Below are 25,141 nucleotides of genomic sequence, written 5' to 3' on the forward strand. Positions count from 1 at the left end.
TACACGAAATTCACTCTTGATGCAAAGGTTGATACACAAGAAATTCGAGGCCATAGACCGAGCAAACGCGGGGTCTGGGCTCTGGGGGCGGAGCCGCCAGCTAACCAAAGGCTAGTATGAATCTAAAGCTACAGACATCAGAATCCATCTAGACTTTTGTTCTCTGTTTACTCATACAGCTAAAGTTCAGTGAGAACGAATGATATGTGCTGTATAATGATTCCAGTGAGTGACGTTCTCAGGGTTTGATCAAGGAGGGGCGTTAATGCACTCAATCTCATTTCCTTTCAGGTCAAGCGAGATTTTTGTTCATTTATCTCAATGTAGTCAATGTTTAAAAGTTGTATGTGCCAGAGTTTCTTCCAGAAAAATCTTTGGGGGTATTTCGGATCCGTAAGGGAAATGATGGGAATTACTATAAGAGACGTATTTACAGAGGCCCGTATGGCTTAAGACCACCCACATCCCTCCAGGAAATTTAACCCAAACATTTTTTTCATTCGATATGTAATACTATTGTTGTCATAAAATCACATTTATTGCTAATTTGGTTTTAGCTCCCGGTTTCCGAAAAAAATATTGAACGCTAGCGTTACTATTTCAAAATAACGAAATTCACAAGAGTTTTATTGTGTGGTTACTTTATAAAATAATACAAGATTATTTTTTAACACTTTTTACTGTTTTTGTTTCTCCTTACTTTTAAAAAGAACGAAGAAAGTTGCATTAGAACATTGCACTAAAATGAAGAGTCTTATCATAATGCAAACATATCTAAGCCACGTCTATATTTTCAATGATATTATAACTTATTTTATTATTATTATTATTATTATTATTATTATTATTTCCTCGATTTTTTTTAAATGAATAGCAAAGATAAAAGAAATTTTAGTTTGTACTAAGCCTAATACCTAAAGCTTTACAAGACCTAAAGCTTATTTACATTAATTCGAATTAGAGTACAGTGGTAGAGCATTCACCTCTGGTGCTAGGGGTCTCGGGTTCGATCCCAGTCCCCGCCAAGTGAACTTCGTGGTGGACAAACACCGTGTATGTGCGTTTTCTCGGGGTCCTCCCGTTTCCTCCCACTTTCTTCATTCCATTTATTACTCATCATCACCGTCTCATTTTGCCTAACCGGCATAACTGTGAGACGTAAAACTCAAAGATTTCATTTCATTTTTTCGAATTAGAGTAATGAGTCATGAAACTATTTAAAACTTATTATATCTAGAAGTTATATGATTATCTACATTTTATTGCAAATGCCTGATCATATTAGATTTAATACCAGACGATTTACGTCTGTACCAGATTATTAAATGTAGCACCGTTTTGCTTATAAAAAAATTATACAATAATTGTAGCAAAGGCTGTCCTTATTTTAACCTTACTGATCCGTCTCTACCTTTTAGGTGCATATTGTTCAAGAAACTAAATTTAAAAATCCTTTACTTACAATCATTTTCTCCTTCAACACAAATCCTCATGCATTGTAGTCCGATGATGAGACTCCAAGTCGTTTTCTGAGTGGTGTTGTTCGGCTGTAAGATCTCTCAGTGGTAGCCGAGCCGTTGATATAGGTACAGTTAATATTTTCACACATACGCTTTCAAATACATCGTAACCTAGAGCTGAACTTCTTAATAGATTACTGTTTTTATACAACATGCATTTGTAGGTTTACAAATAAATTAGTTTTCTCGGCTTTATCGGAAACTACGCATGAGGATTTACACTCACCCATATCATTTTGTTTCGTTTAATGAGATCTGTCGATTAGTAGACTTCTCATCTTTCGACATTTTTTTTTTCGTTAAACGCTAATAACGTAAATTCCTCCATTACATCTTACTCAAGAGGAATTAAACCTCGAACCTTCCTTGCGTGCGCCATTGATTCCAGCTAAATCTTTATTATGGGATCCGATTCGAAGTACTCGATAGATCGGAGTTTGGATCTTGTTCTAATGAGAGTCTAATCTTAGACTATATTGCAAAAATAAATGTTGTAGCTATTAGTCTATAGAAATCGTAAACTTGCGAGAAGCCCGTGTTATAAAGTTTTAATTAAGTTAGTATTCTTTCTCTCAATCTTTTCGACGTTTCTCTAAAGTTTTCTCTATAAAGTCTGTCCCGGAATCCTCCCACCAGAAGTAATTCTTAATCATGTCCATTCATTTCATTCTTAGTGTCTCTTTAGCTCTCTTTCCATCCATTTCCATTGCCATCGCTCCTCTAACTACATAGTCGTTTGTTCTTTTCATTAGTTATCCATTCTAATGCAATCTGTTTTCCTGTATCTTCTTAGATATGTATATAAATTTGGTTGCTCCTCTTACTCTATCATTCATCAGTCTGTCTCTTCTTATTCCATCACATGTTCACCGCAACATTTTTATTTCGGTAACATTCTATTTGTTTTCCTGTGCCTTCTTTATTAATCAAGTTTTTGCTCCGTATATCATTGCTGGCATAACCACTGTTTTATAAACCATTACTTTGTTCTTTAATGTGATTCTGCAGTAATACGAAACGACTTATACTTTCTTCCTATTTCGACATCCCTTTGCATTCTGTGCGTTATTGCCAAGTCTCAATCAAAATTCTTGGAAACAGTTGAACCTATTTTTTTTTTTAAAAAAAACTTCATTAAATTGTTCTTCTGGTAACCTTTACTTCCAAATTTCCTTCTCCTTTAACGAGAATTCTGTTTTCTTTCTACTAATTTTTAGCCTTCTATCTTCAAAAAGACTTCTTCCTATTCACTTCCCTTTTAACAGTAAGACTTGCAAATCTAAAATTGAGACAAGTTTGTTTATGGTTGGTTGAATTTGAGTTTAAAGCTCGTTTCAGCATCAAGGCTATATGAAATGAAATGAAATCTTTGTTTTACGTCCCACGGTTATGCCGGTGAGGTTAAAGGAGACAGCGATGATGAAAATGAAGTAAATAGTGGAATAAAGAAAGTGGGAGGAAACAGGAGAACCCCGAGAAAACCCACGCACACGGTGTTTGTCCACCACAAAGTTCACTTGGCGCGAAGGGGAATTGAACCAAGGAGCCCATGCACCAAAGGTGAATACCACTGAGCCACCGCGGACTTGGGCTATGTGAGACATGGACTTACATTTTAAGGTTGAATCCGAACCGTCATAATGCTTCCAATTTCAACACTTTCCACCTGATATTGAACCCCAGATTCCGTGTATCAAAAGTGCGCTATCTCAAACTCACATGCCGTGAAACCACGCAGCTTTCTAGCAGGTGTGAAACCCTATCAGTATATTATAATCCTAATGAGGGGATCTTCTCAAAAATTAAATGTAATGGTGTTTTCTGACCAAAATCGGTAGTATGCAGGAAAATTAGCATAATGTATGCAAAACACATTAAAGTGGTGAGAACAAAATCTTACAGTTATAAAAATTGTCATAAAGATAATTGGTTATTTCTACAGATCCATAATAGACACATAGGTGTAGCTCCCGGCAAAGAGGATCAAATATACAGTTGCCCCTTCCCCCCGGGAATTTCGAAGGGTATTAGTTCTTGTAAATACATGTCAAATAATACTAATCTTTTCTCGCATACTATATATATTTAATATATTTTATATTTAATACTACTGTATTATAGTTTGTTTACTGTAGTTAATGAGGATAATGCTTAATAAATGTTATGTTGTATAATGTATTATGTGAACGCATATATCAAAGTATGTGTGTGCATTCGTGACTGTGCTTGGGTGTCAGTCTTTGCCCCTTCACTTGGAATCGATCCTTTGCGACCCCTTGGAAAAAAGCCCTGCAGGCGTTCCTGCGTATAAAAGTAGAAATTTTAAGATTTAGAAATTAAAATTAAGAATGAAAGTATGAAACAAATAAGTTCTATAAAGGATGGCATACACAAGATGTGTAGTTGAACAGGCAAGCGAATTTCAACCTTATGCATTAAATTTAAAATACTTTCAGTACACCAGTGAAAACGAAAAATAAGTCTATCTACACAGCTAAATAAGCATTTTTTTTTAAAAAAATAACGGTAAGACTTTATAAACTTTTTCCACCACATAGACCTTCATATTACCAACCACCGGAGCGAGAAGCAGAAAATGGACAAAACGTGGCTTATTATATTCTGCCATCTTCATATCTTATGTCTATATACAAAGCTGAATATTTGTTTGTTTATTTATATATTTTTCCGGTATAGAAATTCATATCAGTGGCTGAGAATAATCCTAGGCAGTGCTTTTATTGACGCAATGAAAGGTGCCGGTAATCATCATAAAAATGTAGTTCTCATTCTGATTGGTTGCGAGGATAAAATTTAAACAAGTGGGAGGAATTAAGGATACTGTCATTTACTGATCGTATTACGTATTTCAATGTTTATAATATATTCTTGTTTCCATCTTCAAATCAATTCAATTTTTTTTAAAAAAATATATAGGTTTGGTAAATACAAAATAAAGAAGGTACAAGCGAGCGGATTTTTGACATTTTCATTGTCTTACCTTTCATCAATTGCGTATTGCATTATTTAGCTTAATCTTTTTCCCCACTCAATATCTCATCCAGTCATGACACATAAATGATAAGATTTGTGTCCGCCATTTTAGGGTAAATAGGGATCCCTCTTTTCCCTAATTCTCGTTACACTTAAAACGGCGGACAATAAATGCACGCGGAAATGCGAAAGCAGAGAAAAAGAAATCCCTGCTATATAAAGAAAATATAATTTTTATATTATTGATATTGGTATCACATTGTCCTCCCTAGTGAATATATTTTACTTTGATTATTTTAATTTTATGGAAAATTTAACCTTTATCACGTAAATTTAAAAAAGTGATGAACCAGATAGGATTTTTTAAAATGTTAGCTGGTTTGTTGATTGAAGTTACCATCCTACTTTTGCACCGATTCTATATGAGACGGAAATGCAAGATCTACCAGCTGCGAATCCAACAAATACCAGTAATTCTTTACCTTCCAAATAATAATAATAATAATAATAATAATAATAATAATAATAATAATAATAATAATAATAATAATAATATATTTATTATTATTATTATTTGTAGTATTGATGTGAATTACTATGAATTTATTGTTGGAGTGACTTTGTACCCTTTCCCTTGAGTGATATCAACCATGAGCAGAAAATCTCATTGAGAAGCGTAAAGGAAATCATATGCGATATTTTCTGAAAACCGGGTATTTTTTAAGAAACGTTCTCGTTAAAATGCTTTCATAAAACTGGATGAATTGATTCTCTTCTCTGGGCTGCGGGATTCAGTATTAGAGCTTGGTCCTGTAATGCGTAGAGTCCAGTTAAAAAAAAAAAAAAAAAAAAAAAAAGTTAACGAAGCCTAAAGGGCATAATTGTGGGACGTTAAACTGAAATATTTCATTCCATTTTTTCTTTTTATATTACTTAAATAAAGAAAAACGAAATTGGGGAAATTAACTCTCTTTCTACTCGTTAATCCTTCTCTTATTTCAATCGCAACCTAATAATTATATGAGTACTAGGTTAAGTATAAGTATCCTTGAAATGAAGTCAGCGTGATGTCGGATTTTTATGAAGTGAAGATGAGCAAATATGATGTCAGACTGAGATATCAATTGTCGACTTAAAGGCGAGTGAGCATTATGTGATTTTCGAAGTGATGCTGTGAATGTGAGGTCCAGTAAGCATGCGAACAGATTGGCATGTAAACGTGAGGTTGAGTGAGGGTGATGCCGAAAGGAAGATGTGAGAGTGAAGTTGAGTCAGTGTGAATCCGATTGATGGCATGAGTTTAAGGATGAATGAAGTTAAGTCAAAGTGGGAACATTTGAAATGAAAATGAAATCTGTAAGTTGTACGTCCCACGGTTATGCCGGTTAGGCTAAAGGAGACGGTGATAATGAGAGATGAGTGAAATGGTGGAATGAAGAAAGTAGGAGGAAACGGGAGTACCCCGAGAAAACCCACGAGCACGGTGTTTGTCCACCACAAAGTTCACTTGGCGGGGGCGGGGACCGAACCCGGGACCCCAAGCACCAGAGGTGAACGCTCTACCACTGAGCCACCGTGCCCCCCTAGGAACATTTGACCATAGCTACTGAATTTAAAGAGGCTTGGGTGTTGGGTGAACTTCAGAGCCGCATTTTGATGAGGTTAGACTAAATCCTTTTATAATGTACCATTTATGTTAATAAGCATTAAATCATTAAGCTGCCTCTTTCCATTTATGGCCTCAAACTGTTCTTTGTTATTACCCCGTAAAAAATTAAAAAAAAAAACTACTGGGAGGTAAAATTAGAAATAGAAATGTTAAATAGAAGATATCCACTATACTCGCATTTCTACTTAGCCTGCTGTTCGGGAAGTTTCGAGCCCTGAATAGAGAAGTTAGAAACTTCTACTATTTTATATAATAATACATAGGTATAGATCGCGGGAAGAAGAAGTACTCTATTATTCTTCACTGATTTTTATAAAAACATTCATTCAGGATGAATTTAAAGCCCCAGAAACATAATCTGTAGTCCATCAAAATCTATATCCTGTTATTCGTTATTAACTTTGCCTTCATGCAATGGAAATCATTAAACAACCTTAAAGGAAATAGTAGCGCCTATATGTGCCATATTTCTTCAAAGTGAAATTGTATTTTTTTTAAAATGAAAATTATCGTGAAACATATTTTAATTTAATTTGGGAGTTTACTCTTATATTTTTGAGAGACTTTAACCTCAAATAGTGGGATAATTGATAAGCATTAAAGAAAATATGCGGCATGCTGCATCAGAACAGAATCCTTTGTCATTTGTCATAATTAGAAGAATTTGGTGAGAATTATTAGAAATTTTTATCATATAATTTAAATGAGGAAGCTTCCAAATTTGAGGGGATATTACCTACTTTGGATTTTATCCACTTGTCTTTGCAATAAACTGATCGGAATTATGTTGACGCCCTAAAATACGTGATACAATCTTTGATCAAAATCGAATAATTTTTACATATTTTATTCTGGAGTGGAATTGACTTTACTGATTTTAAAATTCTTATGACTGGGGAGACCCTAAAATGGGGTTGTTACGGAAAGTTGAAAAAAGATACGAAATTTCGTAACACTTGGATAAGGTTTACGGGGTTAAACGGCCACACAAATGTTGATTGAGTTGGAACTTTTAAAAGTTTACTTAAAATAAAACTATATATAGTCTACTCGTGCGGAACATACCAGATGCGGGATACTTTCCCATCTTCTTTGTCAAAATCTCAGAACAACATAAGAAAAAAATAAATAAAATCTTTGAGTTTAACGTCGCACAAATATGCTCGTTAGGCTAAGGGAGGAGATGATTAGAGCAAGTGAATGATAATAGAAGAACTCGTGGAATGAAAAGTGGGACAAAACGGGAATACCCTGAGAAAACCCACGGACACGATCTTATCCACCACAAACTTACTTGGCCGGGGATCGAAACAATGAGGACCCCACGCACCAGAGGAAGCGCTCTGCCACTGAGCCACCGTGCCACACAACAACAACATAACAAAATTAGAAGTTACTAGGAAACATTTTAAGAAGCAATGCCTTTCAAAGGTAAAAATCACTGTCCGATGATCATCTTTTAATACCTCCATTAGCAGAATAGACTGATATGTCTTTCTCCTATATCATCTTTTTAAAACCATATACGTTATCCGGATATTATCCTTTATCCTTCATCCGTATATTATCCGCTATCCGAATGTTCTACTACCCGGATATTATCCGTTATCTGAATTTTATCCATCATCCGGATAAATTCATTATCCGGTTATTATCCGCCATCCGGATATATCGATATCCGGATATTATCCGTCATCCGGATATATCCGTTACTCGGGTATTATCCGTCATCCGGATATATCCGTTATCCGGATATTATCCGTCATCCGTTATCCGGATATTATCCGTTATCCGGATATTATCCGTCATCCGTTATCCGCATATTATCCGTCATCCGTTATCCGAATATTATCCGTTATCCGGATATTATCCGTTATCCGGATATTATCCGTCATCCGTTATCCGGATATTATCCGTTATCCGGATATTATCCGTCATCCGTTATCCGGATATTATCCGTTATCCGGATATTATCCGTCATCCGTTATCCGGATATTATCCGTCATCCGGATCTTATCCGTTATCCGGATATTATCCGTTATTCGGATATTATCCGGTATCCGCTATCCGGATATTATCCGTTATCCGTCATCCGTTTTGTTATCCGTCATCCGGATATTGCAAATCCGGATAAGTTTCTATCCGATATCCGAATAAAAAATTATCCGGATATGGCCATCCCTAGTCTGTGGATGGACCCCAGTGATCAAGCAATAGCAAGTTCAAACCATCAGGCTTCGCCATGGGAGAGAATACTTAACGCATTGAAACGTGCATCCACTCATTTTCTCATATAAACTTCCACGCTGAATATCTCGAACAGTTCTCAACGTAAAGGAGTTTTATTACCTGTTGTAATCAGCATGAATTGGTCCTTCAAATGACATGCTTATTTCTCTGCAGGCGAGTGCTTCTCCCAAACGTCCCTTGTCAGCTGGTTTCAGACCCTCATATCAATTAAATAATGCAATAAAACAATTAATATAAACAATGAAATGTGCAAATTGTACATATAACAGAAAAGACAATTCCTTTATAAACATCCAAGCGTATGTCGTTCCACTTAGTGAGCAACTTTGTAACTTATAGGATGCCACATAGATTTGCTGTGATGATTACTAAATTAATCCCTAATTAGTCTCTACTAAATTAATTAATAATCTTAAATTTAGTATGAGGGATTAATTCCTCTCTTTCCAAATACAGTTTCTCCCAGGCTCGTGGCAGTCAGCACGCCGTCGTGGCAGTCAGCACCTTCATATTTGCAATCAGCCACAGCCGTGGCAGTCAGCACCGATAATTGGCTGTGGCAGTCAGCACCTATCCGTAGAAACTGTATATGACCGAAACGACATAGAACCGAAACTCTGTACGGCCGATAGACCTGTAGGGTCGATACTGATCGGAATATTATGTATATATATATATATATATATCCCGCAACTTGAATTTGAGCATATAACAAAAACTGTGAAGATAAATAATTCTAATAATTGATTAAAGCTTTTCGATACCGATGAAATAATATTTGTATGATATTTTTTGTGTTATAAATTTTTATGTATGCTAAGTTAGAGCACACAAAGTACATAGAATATATATATATATATCTGCAATTTTGATAGCGGTCGGCGCAGAATTAGTAACTGGAAATTTTACACTTTTGAGAGAAACAATGCTCTTTTACTTTACGACCTAGTGGAATTACAAACAGTTTTTTATTCTGGTATCGTAACAGAAAATTCTCCATTAAAAAATTAATTGGTAGACCCTATACGCTTAACCCTACATTGCAAGAGATGTGATTTTCAATTATTCGCCGAAATTCAATCGTATCTGCTTTGGAATAGAAATCTACTACACCAAACAAACCTTAGTTTGTGAATCATGTGTTCGTGTGTTCAAGTCTTGGAGAAGGTTTTTTCTTCTTCTAACCTACCCAGAAACAGAACATTTCTTTGAAAAATTGAAATCTTTAAGTTTTACGTCCCACCACTGGCGTCTCTGGCATGTAAAAATTTTTTTTTTTGGGGGGGGACATCAAAGAAAGTGATTTAAATGGCCAACCTGTTTATTAACTTCGATTCCATTTGTTACCTTTCTGCTTATTTTCACGGACCCCCTAAGGTATATCAAGAAATCGATAACAATCGTTTCACAGCCTGCATATTATATTCCAAATAAATATAATTATTATTATTTATATGATATTCTGTCGTTAGTAAATAAATTAAATTAGAATAAAATATTGAATATTTTGTACTTCAAAATATTGGGGGGACGCGTCCCCCTCGTCCCCCTGCCAGAGACGCCCGTGCGTCCCACGATTATGCCGGTTAGGCTAAAGGAGACTGATGAGAGATGAATGAAATGGTGGAGTGAAGAAAGGAGGAAACGGGAGAACCCCGAGAAAACCCACGAGCACGGTGTTTGGCCACCACAAAGTCCACACGGTGCGAGCTAGAATCGAACCAGGACCCCAAGCTCCGGAGGTGAACGCTCTACCACTGAAACATTTCTTTGAGTAACCCTTTTATCAACTCTCTTCTTTTCAAATTCGACTACAGTAGACTTCCGAACTATTGCAATTCAATACTCAAACTTGAATATACAATTGATAGTATCTCGATCTCTCTTACCGTTTTGGATCTACGGAAATCAGTACAGAAATCAAAGTAGTAGTAGTAGTAGTAGATTTCAACCACTTTCGGTTTTCATAGTATTGTGGGTTGTGATAGTATATTCTCTTGACACCCTGAATCGCCTACAGAAAACCGCTTGTATTTACCATTTTTGTTCCATGACGATAAATATTGTAGCCGGAAATCGTTAATTTCAACCATTTCTGGTTTGAATAGAGAGTTAATAGAGAAAATGGAACCTGGATACCTATTACCGTTTTTCCTCTACGGAAATCAGTATTTAACCTGGAAGAAGTAGTTAATTCAATCACTTCCGGTTTTGGTAGAGCGTTGCGAGTTGTGATGGTACGTTCTCTTGACGCCCAAAATCGTTTGCAGAAAACCGTCTGTCGCCACCTAATACTATTTTGTTTTATGGTGTTCGTGATGGTCAGGATGGTGGTGGTTGATATAGTGTTCGGAATAGTCATGGTGCGTTGCCTTGAGACGCTGAATTGTTTGCAAAAAATCGCTTCTCGCTATCAGTTAGTTACAGTTTCGTTTCATGGAGATAAACGTTGAGATTGAAAATTACAAATCTGAACTACTTCCGGTTTGAATAGAGAGTTAATGGACGAAATGGAATCTATCTTCGAATACCGAATCGATTGCAGAAAACCGCATCTCGGTCTCTCTTACAGCTTTTGGTCTGATACCTGTCGATAGACGGACGCACAAAGCTGATCTACACAAAAGACTTCCGACACTTAGAAAAAAAGAAAGAAAAAAAGTTACAGATAGCACAAGTTTGACGATCACTACTTTACCTCTTCACTTCTACATTTTGCTTGAAGTTGCAGAAAAAATTGAACTTCTATTAACTTTTCGGTATTAATGTCTTCAACCCCGATATAATTATATATGTAATAATTTATTGGAAAAATGTAGTTTTACGCGCTAAATCCTAGTTTTCAAAAGGGAAGGACAATAACTGTGCTCGACAAGAAAGGTCGCATTCCGAAGGTAAAATGGGAACGCTGAAACTGGTCCTGCTTTAATAACATATTTTTCGGTGAATGCAAGACCGAATTCTTTATTATTGTGCTTTTCATTACTCATATATTCCAACTTTCTCATGATATTTTACAATTCAAAATAAAAGGCTGCCGATAATTAAGAATTATTTAAGACCTGGAAAGAGATGAGAATTTACAAAAGGACAAAGTAATATATAACAAACAAGGAAAGAGATACCATTTAGTAAGAAAGAAAATGAGTAGAATGATTATGAACTAAAGAAAATCAAGGACCAACAGGTAGGCGGAACACTCCAACGAAGTAACATCAAAAGCAGGCATTTCCTTTAAGTATTTTGTACATCTAATCCTCTGAAATCAGCCGCTAGAATGAAGAAAAGAAAGAAAAAGGAAAACAATAGTGAAAATGGGTCGGCCATGGAGGTGGAATCAAACGGCAAGGTCTGTTATTAAGCTTTTAACATACCCAATGCAAATGGTGACTCTACCTCCTGTCATAATTAACGTTAACGTCAGGCTATGGATGACGCTTATTAGTTTCGTCACTGTAATTATCAGTAGTTTTGTTTTCATCTACTGAGGCACAGTAGGTACTACATCCCAACTTTCTTCCCTACTTTTTCTGACAGTCAGTGGTTGGCTAACATTCATATTAAGACAGCCAATTCCACTGTTATTATCGGCAATAGTAGACAACTTATGACATGAAAAGGCTATGTTTGTAATAGAGTAATCATTCTTTCTCTGCTTCTATTCTTGAAAGGATATATAGGATTCCTGTTGAAACCAGTGAAGAACATTTTCCAGTTGCTAAGGTGGAGACGGAATGACGTCATTCAATTTGTTGGAGGCTTGGTACGAACAGATCTCGTGACATTCACATGCTAACAAGACCTATATACATTGGCCAACAACCTTTTTAAAGTCTGTCAAAAGAACTTAATATACCGTATAACTGCTGACAAATATATATAAGTTAGTATAAGTTACCAAATACTGTAGGTATAAGTTACCAAATATTCCTTGTTATATCTTACGGTTTTAATAGAAAGAAATCATTATGATAATATTACGAACACGAATAATATAGGCCTACATCAGGGGGCGCACCAATGTAGGGGATCCAAAAGATCCGACCCCTCCCCCCCAAAAAAATGAAATTATACTTATTGAATAGAGAACTGATTGATTAGCCTATGAGGGAGCAGGTTAAAACTCCCACACTCAGAAAATGTCAAAACGCCCACACAATCGGTCATAACTCCCACACAAACGGACAAATCTCCCAAATGCACGAACGGTCATAACCCCCACAGCCAAAACTCTCACAGGTAAGCGGTCATAACCCCCAACTGTCATAACTCCCATACATAGCAACCGTCACAATTCCCACATAAATGGACATATCTGCCACACAGATAGACAAAACTCCCACACGCAGAAAGTCACAACTACCACACAAATGGACAAAATTCCCCACAGCAAAAACTCTCACACTCAAAAAATGTCTAAACGACTACACAATCGGTCATAATTCTAACACAAATAGGAAAATCTCCCAAATGCACGAACGATCAAAACACCCTTGTACTTCTTTTTATTATTTTTAGCGTGTGAAACTTACAAGACGTGCAACCAGGATAATTTCGAAGTGTGGGTGTTTTGTTCATTTGTGTGGGAGTTATGACCGATTGTGTGGGCGTTTTGACATTTCTTGAGTGGGGGAGTTTTGGCTGTGGGGGTTTTGACCGCTCGTGCATTTGGGAGAGTTGTCCATTTGTGTATGAGTTATGACCGATTGTGTGGGCGTTTTGACATTTCTTGAGTATGGGAGTTTTGACCTAGACCCGCCTAAGAACGTAAGTTTCAACTTTGATTCCATCCATTTTGTTTACCTAAACTCGAAATTATATTAACACTGGCAATATATATACAGTGAATATTGAAGATGATGTAGTTGAATCAATAATTACCAGGGATAAAATAGAAGGTATACGAAGTGCGCTATTTTTCTTTTTAAAGGTAGTTTGTACCCTCCTCACTGAATTATAAACTTTGACAAATGATAGCTGGATACTGTACAAGCTTATAGGCTGTAGGCCAGAGTATAGACCCACTCAAGAACAAAATTGACATTTCACCCTGATTTTCTTCTACTTTATAAAATGGTCAGAAATCACTGCGAATACCATGAAAAAGAAAGGGGGCAAATCACATCCAATCTTTGACCCCATAAAGGAAATACTGCTTCTGTTTACTAACTAAAGAAAATAAGTCATAACTGCACAATATAAAATCATTACAGCCTCGAAAAACAATGGCTCATGTAACAACGTAACACGTAGTTAAGGTTGCTAGACGTACTTTCTTCAGAGTATGCATTTTTGTATTTTTTTTTAAAAAAAAATTTGAGTATTCTTTTTCATATTGTATGTGCGTTTTGAGAAGTCGTGGGTGATTAGGACAATATTGCGGTTATGTCCCGGTGGGACAATATTACGTGGGTCGTAAGCTGCAAGGAATGATTAATCATAGAAAATAGTTAAAATAATACCGGTAAACTTGGTTGTTGTATTAAAGAGTTCCTTGCCTGAGGTTGTGTGACCCAACTTTCTACAATGTGTTTTGTTCATGGATGAGCAGTGCCACATTTCCCATTACGCCAACTAGGCCCATGCCTAGAGCACAAAATTTTTGAAGGGTTAAATCAAATAAAACTTAAATATTTAAATTTTTTCGTGTGGAAAAGTTTTTTAAAAATCAATCCTTTTTTACTATTTTAATACTGTATGTTTAATGAAACCGGAAGAAATATAAAAATAATTCAAAACATATTTCCTATTCGTTTTTTTTTTTTTTTTTTTTTTTTTGTTACGTAGTTGTAGCTGTAGCATCTAGTGAGTGGTAGGTACTTCACTGTAAGAAATTGTTAATTCACTAATTAAGCATAACTTAGTTATATAAGTTTAATTTTTAAGTAGGATGAAGTAGAGAAACACGTAATTATTGGGGGCGCCGAACTCCTTAATGCGGCAGCACCAGTAGCGTCTTCTCTGGGTGTGCAAGTCGTGTTTTAACGCCCAACGAAAAATGAAGAAGAGTATTTTAATTTAATTAAACGGATCGTCAAAACTTGGGATTTTTTTTTTATTTATTTTCAATGAGACAGAATCAACTGTTGAAGTGCACAAGAACACAGAAGTGCTGTGCGGTCTGCGTCATGTTTTGAGGAGGCAACTCTGCGAGTAAGTCGTTGGCAACGCTTTAGCTGAATTTTCACTGCTTTAGAAGACTCTCGTTAAGCTACAGAACGGTTTTCCATTCGGCCTTTTTATTTCCCTAATTTTCATTTACTTTGCGTTAGTGGGTCATCCTCAAGACTTACGGTTTCGGGCCCCTATTACTGTCTCTAAAGCAGTAATCCAGAGGTTTCTACGTAAAGAAAGACGACTTGAACTGAACTTCACGTAACTGTAAGCAAATAATTGCTTGTTTTTTATTTTCAATTTCATATTTTGAGGGTATATTTACGTATACTATAATTATTATAACTAAATGTATTCCTTATGTAATAACATCCTCCTTGATTGCTCTTTATAATTTCCAGACTAAATTGTTAGAAGTAAATTGCTATTTATAGGTTGGCATAAATAGAACATTATGCAGTGACGATCATGGTTCCTTACTTTCGAAAATTGCTAGAACTTCCAGGTACAGGCTATATTCAGGAAACCAATGGGTGGGCAAAGTATAGTCACTATTAAATACTCGTATGCTGAATGCGAATGCCACTAAAATAGTTATGCGTAAATTGAGGTAAATTTATCACAATATTTTTGATCAGTAAAAAAATTGTGGGTAGGCCCCTCTTTGCTCCTGGGAAGAGGGGTTCCCCCCTCTAGTATTGCTTATGATTGTGAGGGTTAATATATTTTTCCTTTTTTGCCAACACCCTAACATCCAAGTCAGGAGACGCTACTGGGGCACTGTGGATGAGGTTTGTTTTTCCCATGTGATGGTATTTTTAATAACCATAAATACTGTTGTACGAACAAGGATAATCCAATCCACTAGGTTTTCGCATGTTTGGTCATCACAGCAACAACTGTGTATCAACTTGTGGGTATGCAATCAACTAACATGACCTTATCTCTTTCCGCCCTACCTGACTGGGCAACAGTATCTGGTATTCCTTCGAGATGTAGCCTACTGCCTGAACTGCAGAAGGCTGTACCTCTGGATGTCCGCGCGAGGATGTGGATGCAACATAACAGCAAACCTGTCCGTTTCAATGATGATATTCGCTATTATTTGGATACACAAACCCCTAATCGGTGTACTGGAACGGCAGGCAGGTCGCATCTGTTGACCAGTGCGCTCCCCGTATCTCAATCATACTGATGTTTTTCTTTAGGTACACATTAAGTTTTAGTGAATGAAACGCCAGTAGAATCCGAGGAGAATCTGCTTGCCAAGATCATAGCTACTTGTTGATTGTGCAACAGACACCAGGATATTTGAAATAGTGAGACAAAACTTCACGAGGTGCTGTGCTACATGTTTCGAGGTTGGTAGCTGCCACTTTGAACAGTTACTGTGATATATGGTAGTATGATGCAGTATTGGTTTGCAGAGGCGCAAATCTGTCTTCAACCCATTGGGGCCGTTTCTTTTTCTTTTCTTTTCTTTCTTTCTTTTTCTTTTTTTTTTAAGAGATGTTCAAAATATTTATGAAGTTGAGAAACAATGCTGTGGACGATCAGGGGAGCAGAGTTGCCTTCAACATTGGGAGGCAGGCAGGTTTTAGGCTTATTCTGTGGAGAAGATGAGACTCATTACGGTAGATGAATCTGATTTCAGAGGTGAATCTGCTGTATATTATTTATCAGGCGATGTAGATGTTTGTATTAAACCTTTAGCAATTTGATGTAATGTTATGTAAAATAAAGCAGGTTATATCGCAGTGATACACACATTTATTACTGCCACTTCGGGCGTGTGCAAGCTAATTACAGAAACTTCAAGATTGTGTGGCGCTTGAACCTGGCATGTTCGCCTCTTTGTTTTGCTATCTCAAAATACTCATAATGGACTCTTCCTCCACCTATATAAATTTTGACCCAAGAGACTACAGACATTCTGTATATACAGGGGTTGGACAAAAAAATCAAACGTTTTCAAAAGTGTGAAAATCATACCTAGTACAGTGTGGGGCCTCCTTTTGCATCCAACACAGCTTGGATGCAACGTGGAATGGACGTATACAGCTCCTGAATCGTGGTGTGTGGAATTTTGTACAATTGTTCCTCCAAAACATCCTCCAGTTCCTTCAGGGATGTTGGTGGAGGGTAATGAGACCGAACACACCTTTCTAACTCAGGCCACAATGGCTCAATGATGTTCGGATCTGTTGATTGTGGGACCCAGGGGAGGTGTGATAGCTCCTGGTCATGCTCCTCAAACCATGATCCTTGTGGTCCTTGCACCACTGGATACGCCTCTTCGTATTTACTGCTGTCACCACGAGTTTGGCGATAGTGGCGCTGACATGAATTTTCATTTTACAAAGTTCCCGTCGCAGTGTTTTCGATGAAATCGGGTTCTGTAGGCCGGAATTGAGTTCAGACGTAATTATCATTGCAGTAGTCTTCTTTTTAGCTGCTACAATCAGTTTTAATGCCCTCCGGTCCATATCTGACAAGATTGTCTTTCGACCACTGTTGTGCTTTGCAGACGTCGTTTGCCCATGAATTGTGTATGCCCTCGTGACATTGGACACAGTGCCTTTCGATATCCCCACAATGTTCGCCACTGTTGCCACTGAAGCTCCAACCAGACGGGCACCAACGATCATGCCTCTTTGGAAGTCTGTCAGGTCGCCCATTTTACCGCATCACTTTCACACCACGGCACTCACAGGGGAACTGGTTACTGCTGACAGAAGAGGAAGGTCCACATGACACATTGAAAACAAAAAACGATTGGCAACCGTAACACGTGTTGTACAGTGGAGGGCCAAACCTACGTGTCTCGTATGAAATGTTTTTAGATTTTTTTGTCCAACCCCTGTATATAATTTGTTAAAGGGAGGTTAAAACCCGGAAATCACGCCTTTGCGTGCACCACTGGTTATAAAATGGCCATGTTCCCTTGTGTCTTTTCAGTCTTGTTATGTACTTTCTTTTCAGTCTTGTAATTTTATACATCGTCGTATGACAACCAGAGGAACGTAACTCCAAAAATGCGGTTTTCGTTTTCTTCATGTTTGGACACAATTTTGAAAGCCCCACTTGGTGTAAATGGAACGTAATGCCATCTGTTCTCCTTGTCGATCATCTGTTGTGCTGTAGCTCAATTACCATCTTATTGAAAACACATCTTTCTAAGAAAATAACATTTTTGTCCTCTCGCCTGTAAACCTACGAAAATGGAGTTACGTTCCTCTGGATCTCATGCAACGATATAACCAATGAAGTTAGAAAGCCCTTTTATTACGACTCAAACACAAAATGAGAACACAACTATGTTCACAACTATATGTAGCATTAATTTGAAAGTTGAACCCACTACTGCATCAATTTATGTTTCGTAGCATACTTGTAGAATGAAAGATAATGCGACACTAGTCGCACATTCGCAATACCCCTCTTACATTCATTTTTATGTATGTGATCCATTTCAAGCAACTCAAGAAATTATACATAAATAACCACAGTTATAACTATCAATGTTTCCAAACCGTGTGGTACTTGCACAATTCATTTTATAATAGAAGGGAAGATCAGGTGTCATGAAGACTTCCAGTACCGTAGTTACTCAACTTATCTTTGAAATCTTTTGAGTAGATATATTACAATTCACAAATGTGGATATCTAACTTGAACTAATTCCCACTTAATTTCTCGAACCGCTTTAGCTATGTCTCAGTTTTCAAACTAGTTTTAAAAATATAGTGATAGCGTTAAAAAAAAAAAAAGAAAGAAAAAAGAAAAAGAAAAGAAAAGAAAGAAAGGCACTATCAACTTCGTGTGTTATTCTCCGCTTCCTAGTACTTACAGTGTGTAATGTAAGAGGACAGATTCCAGAAACTCTAGATTAAACTATAGTAAGTCTCAAAACACTCATTTCATGAAAAAGATACTTTTGTCCACATCTATACAAGAAAATACTATAGACAGTGCTTGCTATCATACTTTACACAATACAAAAAGTAATTTTGAACCAGAAATTTCGATTTTTATTTTGTTAAGAACCGAAACCAGATTTCAGCAGTACTCTATACAGAAAGATATAGATTTTTAGGAAGGTTATCGTTGTAACTAGCGTAATAATCGTTGAAAACAATGTATTAACTAAACTTATAGCCAATGACCAGGGACGTTCTGGGGATGAAAATATACCACTATTAAGGGTGATTTTCAAATTACAGAGAGAGAAGTTCCTTTTATATAAATATAATAAGTAACAACAGTAAAACGGTCAATATTCTTAATAAAAAGAATTTAAACAAGAATTATCCTTTCAGTAAGTACGTTATGCGTCACAAAATTACGAAAGCTTTTATTATATAAAACAGAAAGGCTCCGGAAACATTATCCCATTATGGTAAATACTGCGTCCACTGTAGTCATAAATGACCATGTACGTTCTCAGACTCACATTCAACGCAAACCAACCTGTAATCACGAAACGATTGTCCATGATTATGACTTGATGTCAGAATATTCTGAAATCATCTTGTTTTTACATCAGTAATTTCTTAAACCGTTAAAGTTCATGCGGGAGGAGGGAGAATGGATAACTAGACTTGAACTGTTGTTGTATTTCGTTATTGTCATTGTGTCTGTAATAAAGAACGAAAAGGGAACACGACATGTGGTTGAGTATGTCTTCCCTCCTTTTTGTCCTACAAAATACAAATTCTTATGAAGCTGACTGAAACTCATTTAAGTTGATTATTTTATGTAAAAACTTACGGTCAATGCATATATTTATTCTAATGTGGTTATATTATATATATATATATATATATATATATATATATATATATATATATATATATATATATATATATATAGATAGATAGATAGATATTTCCGTTTCAAAGCTAAAATTGGTTACTCTAATTAGACCGTGTTACCAACAATGTTTACATTTTATTTGTTGATTTTTCCTATGTAATTCTCCAGGTTCATAATTTATAATCTTCAGCTATTAAACTATTTAAAAAAAAAAAGCCTTTATTAAAAAAAAAAAGCCTTTAAGCTATGGCATTCATATTTAGCCATCTCCATCTCGCTTTAAAATGTGAGAAATAATATGTATCCGTATTGTATTCGACGAAATTCGAGGATTGGTAACGACTATTTCAATTCGTTAAGTTGACTGAGTTTAACGTCCTGTTCAGCAGCAAGGCTATGAGACGTGAACCTACTGATTAACGTGGAATCCGAACCACATGAGCTCCCGCCGGGAATTGAACCCGGGTCTCCCACGCCAAAGGCGCGTACGCTAACCGCTTAGCCACGAAGGAGCTCTGATATTTCAATTTGTATCGCAAACATACTATTTATACTTCTGTAGAAATAAAGAATCCTGTTGTCTTCCTGAGTCCAAGTTTATATTTGTTTGAATTTGACAATCTGGTATGAAATTATAGTAGGCCCTAACCAGGGAATTATTGAAGAGAGCACCGTACACAAAATTTTACAAAGAGGTGTTAAAGCACTCAAACTTCTGTAGTTTCAGGATATGAGCTATTCTTCTGTGCATATCTAAATATAGTTAATGCTAATTTTTCTATTATACGAGGAGGTATCAAAAAATTCGTGCAATCAACTACCAGGTGACCAACTTCAAACCCTCTCTGACATGCATTTTATAGTTAAGTCCTTGTATATTAACCACGCAAATTTTGGACTCGTTAGAACAACTCTTCTTCCTTTTTTTTTTTCTTTCAGACAAATCACTGAAGGTGCGATGATTGACAAGCTTGAGGCACTATGTCATTAAGTTCCTCCATCTTCAGGAGAAATCAGCATAGCAGATATACGAAGAGATGAAAAGTTTATAAGGATGAAAGCCCATCCTATGAGATGGTATCAAAGTGGAAACTGCAATTCCAAACTGGATATCTCTAGATCTGGAAGACTATCTTGCACTAATGATGCCGCCTTGACGGAGAAAGTTATGAAGATCAAATGGAAGACAAAAGAAAGTGTAATGTGTCCAATAGGTGATTTATGGGTCACCTGGAGTATTATACACAACCAGCTGCATCTTCAGAAAGTGTCAACATGGTGGGTGCTACGACTGCTCACACCTTTCTATAAGAGAAATCGCGAGGACGCTGCAAGAGAACTTGCATCGTTGTAACTTATATCTCTTCCCAGAAATGAGACGATCACTCAAGTATGACGTCATTTCTGAAGTTGAATTGTGGTTTCAAAGCCAAACTGCAGACTTTTACAATCGGGTTCACAGAAAGTGAAGAAACGCTGGCGAAAATGTGTCGCTACGCACGGTGACTACATACAGAAGGACTAATATCATCATGGTGACAGTTCTCCAGAGTGGATTTCTCCTACGTAATTGCATGAAATTTTTGACTCTCCTCGTATCGCGCTGAAGTGAGGAATTAATACCCGGTAATCTCTTTGCGTACACCACTGAATGAAAGCGAAGGAAGTTTACCTACTATTTTAAGGTAGGTTCTTGCCTTTGCTTATATGACGTTGAGTTAGGAGTCCAAGTTTCTTCAAACTGCTTTGACTTGGAGGAGGAAGCATCCAATGGAGAAGTTTTGTCTCTGTTGCGATAAGCCTCCAAATTCCGTAAGCCATAAAGCTTGTTTCCTGCGTTTCCGGCTAATTCGCATATCTTTCTCCCCGTTTTATTTGAGTAGTTTTCAGACGATGAATAATTATACACATTGTATTCAATAAGTTACAAGACCACATTAGTTTTTCACATATTTAACTTCTCGCGCCACATAGATTCAAAGCATAAAGGCTTTGAAGTGAACGAGGAAAGTAGTTTATCGAAATGCTGTTTAGCACCGTCGTCACATTCTTTATGCGTTGTCAATGTTTATTCATTTCTTGTCAGTGCTGAGAGAATGCAGCAACGAGCTGCAATCAAGTTTTGTGTTAAATGCGGTAAAACAGTGACTGTATCATAAAGAATCATTATGGACAAGATTTAGCGCCAGCCCACACCAGTCTTCTTGTGCGTGAGTTTTTGACCAAACCCGTATTTACCTGATTTGGCCCTAGCGGACTTCAGTTCATCTTTACGCGTAAATATGCCCTGAACGGGAAGCGTTTTGAGAATGCTGCATTAATTTAAGCCCATGTGACGGTGGCACTAAAAATTATTCCAATGGACAACTTTCCTAGGACGTTCAGGAGCCTCTACGATTAGTCCCATGAGTGTAGCGCGGGAAGAAATGTATGTGTAGAACTAATGTGCTAATATTTTTTTCTGGCATTGATATTATTTCGAAATAGTCCCGAAACTTGCTGAATGCACCGTGTATGCTCTTGTTACTGCCCATTTTTCTGATTCATATATAAAACTTCATTTATTGAAAAACTATGCTTTTGACACATTGACCTTTTACTTTTCAATATATTTTTTCCTTCCGAATTTAATACGAACTAGCTTAATACTCTGTTAATTTCTTCTTTAATACTGTCACCCACTGATCTTGGATTATTGTAGGAATTCACTTTTTCTAACTTTGTATATTGAACTTACATGCTTTACTTTATTGCAAAGTTATCAATACCTCCATCTTTCTCATATTCAGTTTCAAGTCCTCTTCCTTGTCCTGTATCATATCTTCCAGTTTTGTGATGTTTTCGAAAAAACACAATTCCATTAGCAAAACAAAAATGTCAAAATATACCCTTTTGTATTATCCTTATATTCTCCCAGTTCTGACACGAAATACGTATTCAGGGATGTTTGCAGAAAGCTTGGGGGAAATAGTATCACTCTATCGTCCTATTTTTGTATTCTTACAGGTTTTCGTTTGTTTTCTGAAGTTTAGCGCCCCTTTTCAGCACTGAGGGTATATGAGACATTAATATACATTTAAGATGGAATCCAAACTACTGCAATGCATTCAATGCTCTTTCATCGGGAGTCGAATCCGAGACTGTTCACCGAAGGCGTGCGAGCAAGTCAATAGACCTACAAGGAGGGCTCTTCCAGATCTTTGTAGACCCAGCCAAATATTTACAATGATCTAGTATATTTAGACGAAAAATGTCACGTTCTGATATTTCTATACAACTTTTTTTTTTTTTTTTTTTACGATCCATGTTTTGTATCGATGAAGTCACCCATATTTTTCTATATATCGTTTTCAACAACAGAATAATATCTTTTTCACACAAAAATAGCAATTACAAATAACTTTAATATACACGCAAAACAAAATGCATAATATTAATTAAGTAATCATTCAATAAGATAACACTTTATACTGTGAAGAAAAACTTAATACAAACAAACGATAATAATTAAAATTCTAATAACTACAAGGAGCATGCAGAAAGTAATACTGGTTTTAAATTGAGAATGAATCACGTAAATTAGTTAACAAAGCTTCTTATTCTACATAGGCTATAAATACCTTCGATAACATCTATCGATCCGTTGTATCACGTCTGTATTTATGAGAGATGCAGAAACTTATGATATATGATAATGCGGATAACGTAAACTTGAAAAAAAAAAAAAAAAAAAAAGCTCTAGTCAAATTTTAGTACTTGTATTACTTTCTGGACTACCACATATCCATTGGATTAATTTATAATGAACGAAAATAAACGAATGAACAAAAATAAATAACTAATTACAATAATAAATGTAAAGAAACCAAAATTGGAAGTTAACTTGCCTGACGCACCTGCTTGAACTGCTCCTCGAAGCTCCACGTCTGCTGCGACGATGACGATGATTCGGACGAGTGCGACGAAGCTGACGAGATCGAATTCATAGCGGCAGTGGCGGTGGTATTCGGCGGGAAAGGCGGCGCGCCACTTCCCGGTCCGGGACCCGACGATATAGGATGCGGAGCCGCGGGGTGTGGAAACGGTAACGGAGGGGGCACCATAGTTGGTGGCGAACGTAAGGACAAGTCTGTACCCATGATATTTTGAGGCGAAGGAGACATCATTGTGTCGCGCGGTCGCTGATTTTCTACTCTCTGTAATTCTTTATGGGCTTTTAATTCTCTCTCTATCTCTTCCCTTTCTTCCCGTTCCTGCAAAGAAATAAAACAGAAAAAATAATTAATGAAGCTTGCAAAATATACGCTGAAACTAGATATTTTATTGAAATAATTACCGAACTACCAATTCTTAACCTTTTAAGTGGAAACATTTTTATGACTATATGACTCCGAAGTACAGCATGTTGTTCATTTTTCACTAAAACACATAACAATAATAACGAATGAAATATAACAAAATGTAAACAAAACAGTATTTAGTTGTACAGTTCAATCTTGCACAATGTAGAGCGAAAAACATAGGGTAAACATATCTGTATATTAATTATTACATTGGTATAAAATATTCAAGAAATTATCTATACTTAGAAATGATTGGATACACTTTTCTTTCAATCTCGTTCCGCATGTGGGAAAAAAAAAAACCTTGGTAATTGGATGTGAATGGCGCCTATTCGGCGAGAATTTATATTAAAGCGAAAAAAACACGCGCAAGAAAAGTTGGATGAGTTTTTTCAAGGTTGTTTCTGTTTCCAAGGCTTATAATCAGACAAGAAAAAAAAATAGAATTCTGTCCCCCTCTAATTTTGATAGTAAACTCTCGGAAAATGAGCCTTTTATTTTGTTGTATATCTAAATTCACTTCACCATATATTTTCTGGCGATTGCATGCAAAAACTCTTTCTTACTGATGTCTGTTGTCAGAAAAGGAAAAGGTAGATTCAATAAGCAATAAAGCAATTACTGATAATTGCATGTCTAAAATTCCTAACTTTGGAAGTACTGAATGAACGGAATATGATTGTGTATACTCGTATTATTTCAGTGTCCTATAACACGGTTTACATATATAAAAAATGAAGATATTACTGTTAAAACACAAAGCCCAATGTTATATAGGAATGAGGTAAGACAAAGATTTGGAATAAATGTTAATCCACCTCTTATATAGGCTCGATGTATTTGTTTTTGATTGTGAAGTCAGTCACCAGTAAGCACAACCGAAGTCCTGATTTTCGAAATAAGACCTTTAGAAAATTGAAGGAAGAAAGAAAAAGGTAACTGAACTTGGTTCAATCAGAAGTACGACTGGATCAAGAATTATATATTAAAAAATATTAAAACATATTTGTAGAATTCAAGTATATCATCTTGTTTTTTTTTTTTTTTTCACCAAATTCAGTCTTTGAGAAAGAGTAACTTAACAATCTGAAAAATAAGGAACAATACACGGAAGTGATCATGTATTTTTACTACAAAATGGAAAAAAAAATTCATTTTAAGTGTACAAGAGTAGTGATCTATTGTAATCTACACGATCAGAACAGATGCTTCAGATCTATAGCCCTTTTAAGATCTTGGGTTTTTGGGGTATTTTTTTAGACTTTCTGTCAAACATCTACTGCACCGTCACTATTTATCCTAGAATCATGGTTCATACCTCATCCTCATTCTCTTCAGAATAGAGCAGGCTTTCAAATGGTACCACTTACATGCCCATACTATATACCAGGAGAAAGAAAAATTGAGGGGAAATTTCCGCGAAATTTTTGTCACTC

General features: G+C 36.3%; 1 protein-coding gene across 6 annotated transcripts in view; it reads right to left on the reverse strand.

Moving 5' to 3' along the window:
* LOC145678384 (AT-rich interactive domain-containing protein 3C-like) overlaps positions 1-25,141 on the reverse strand; it is a 788,039-nt gene that overhangs the window by 547,951 nt on the left and 214,947 nt on the right. For 5 of the 6 annotated variants that reach the window (XM_081748463.1, XM_081748464.1, XM_081748460.1 and 2 more), the window contains one exon: positions 23,250-23,615. In XM_081748463.1, the coding sequence (XP_081604589.1) occupies positions 23,250-23,615 (366 nt within the window). The remainder of the gene's footprint in view (positions 1-23,249; positions 23,616-25,141) is intronic. The other variant, XM_081748461.1, reaches the window with a different exon arrangement.

The sequence above is a fragment of the Thermobia domestica genome, chromosome 2 (genome assembly GCF_964235325.1).
Source record: "Thermobia domestica chromosome 2, izTheDome1.hap1.1, whole genome shotgun sequence".
NCBI classification, from domain to species: domain Eukaryota; kingdom Metazoa; phylum Arthropoda; class Insecta; order Zygentoma; family Lepismatidae; genus Thermobia; species Thermobia domestica.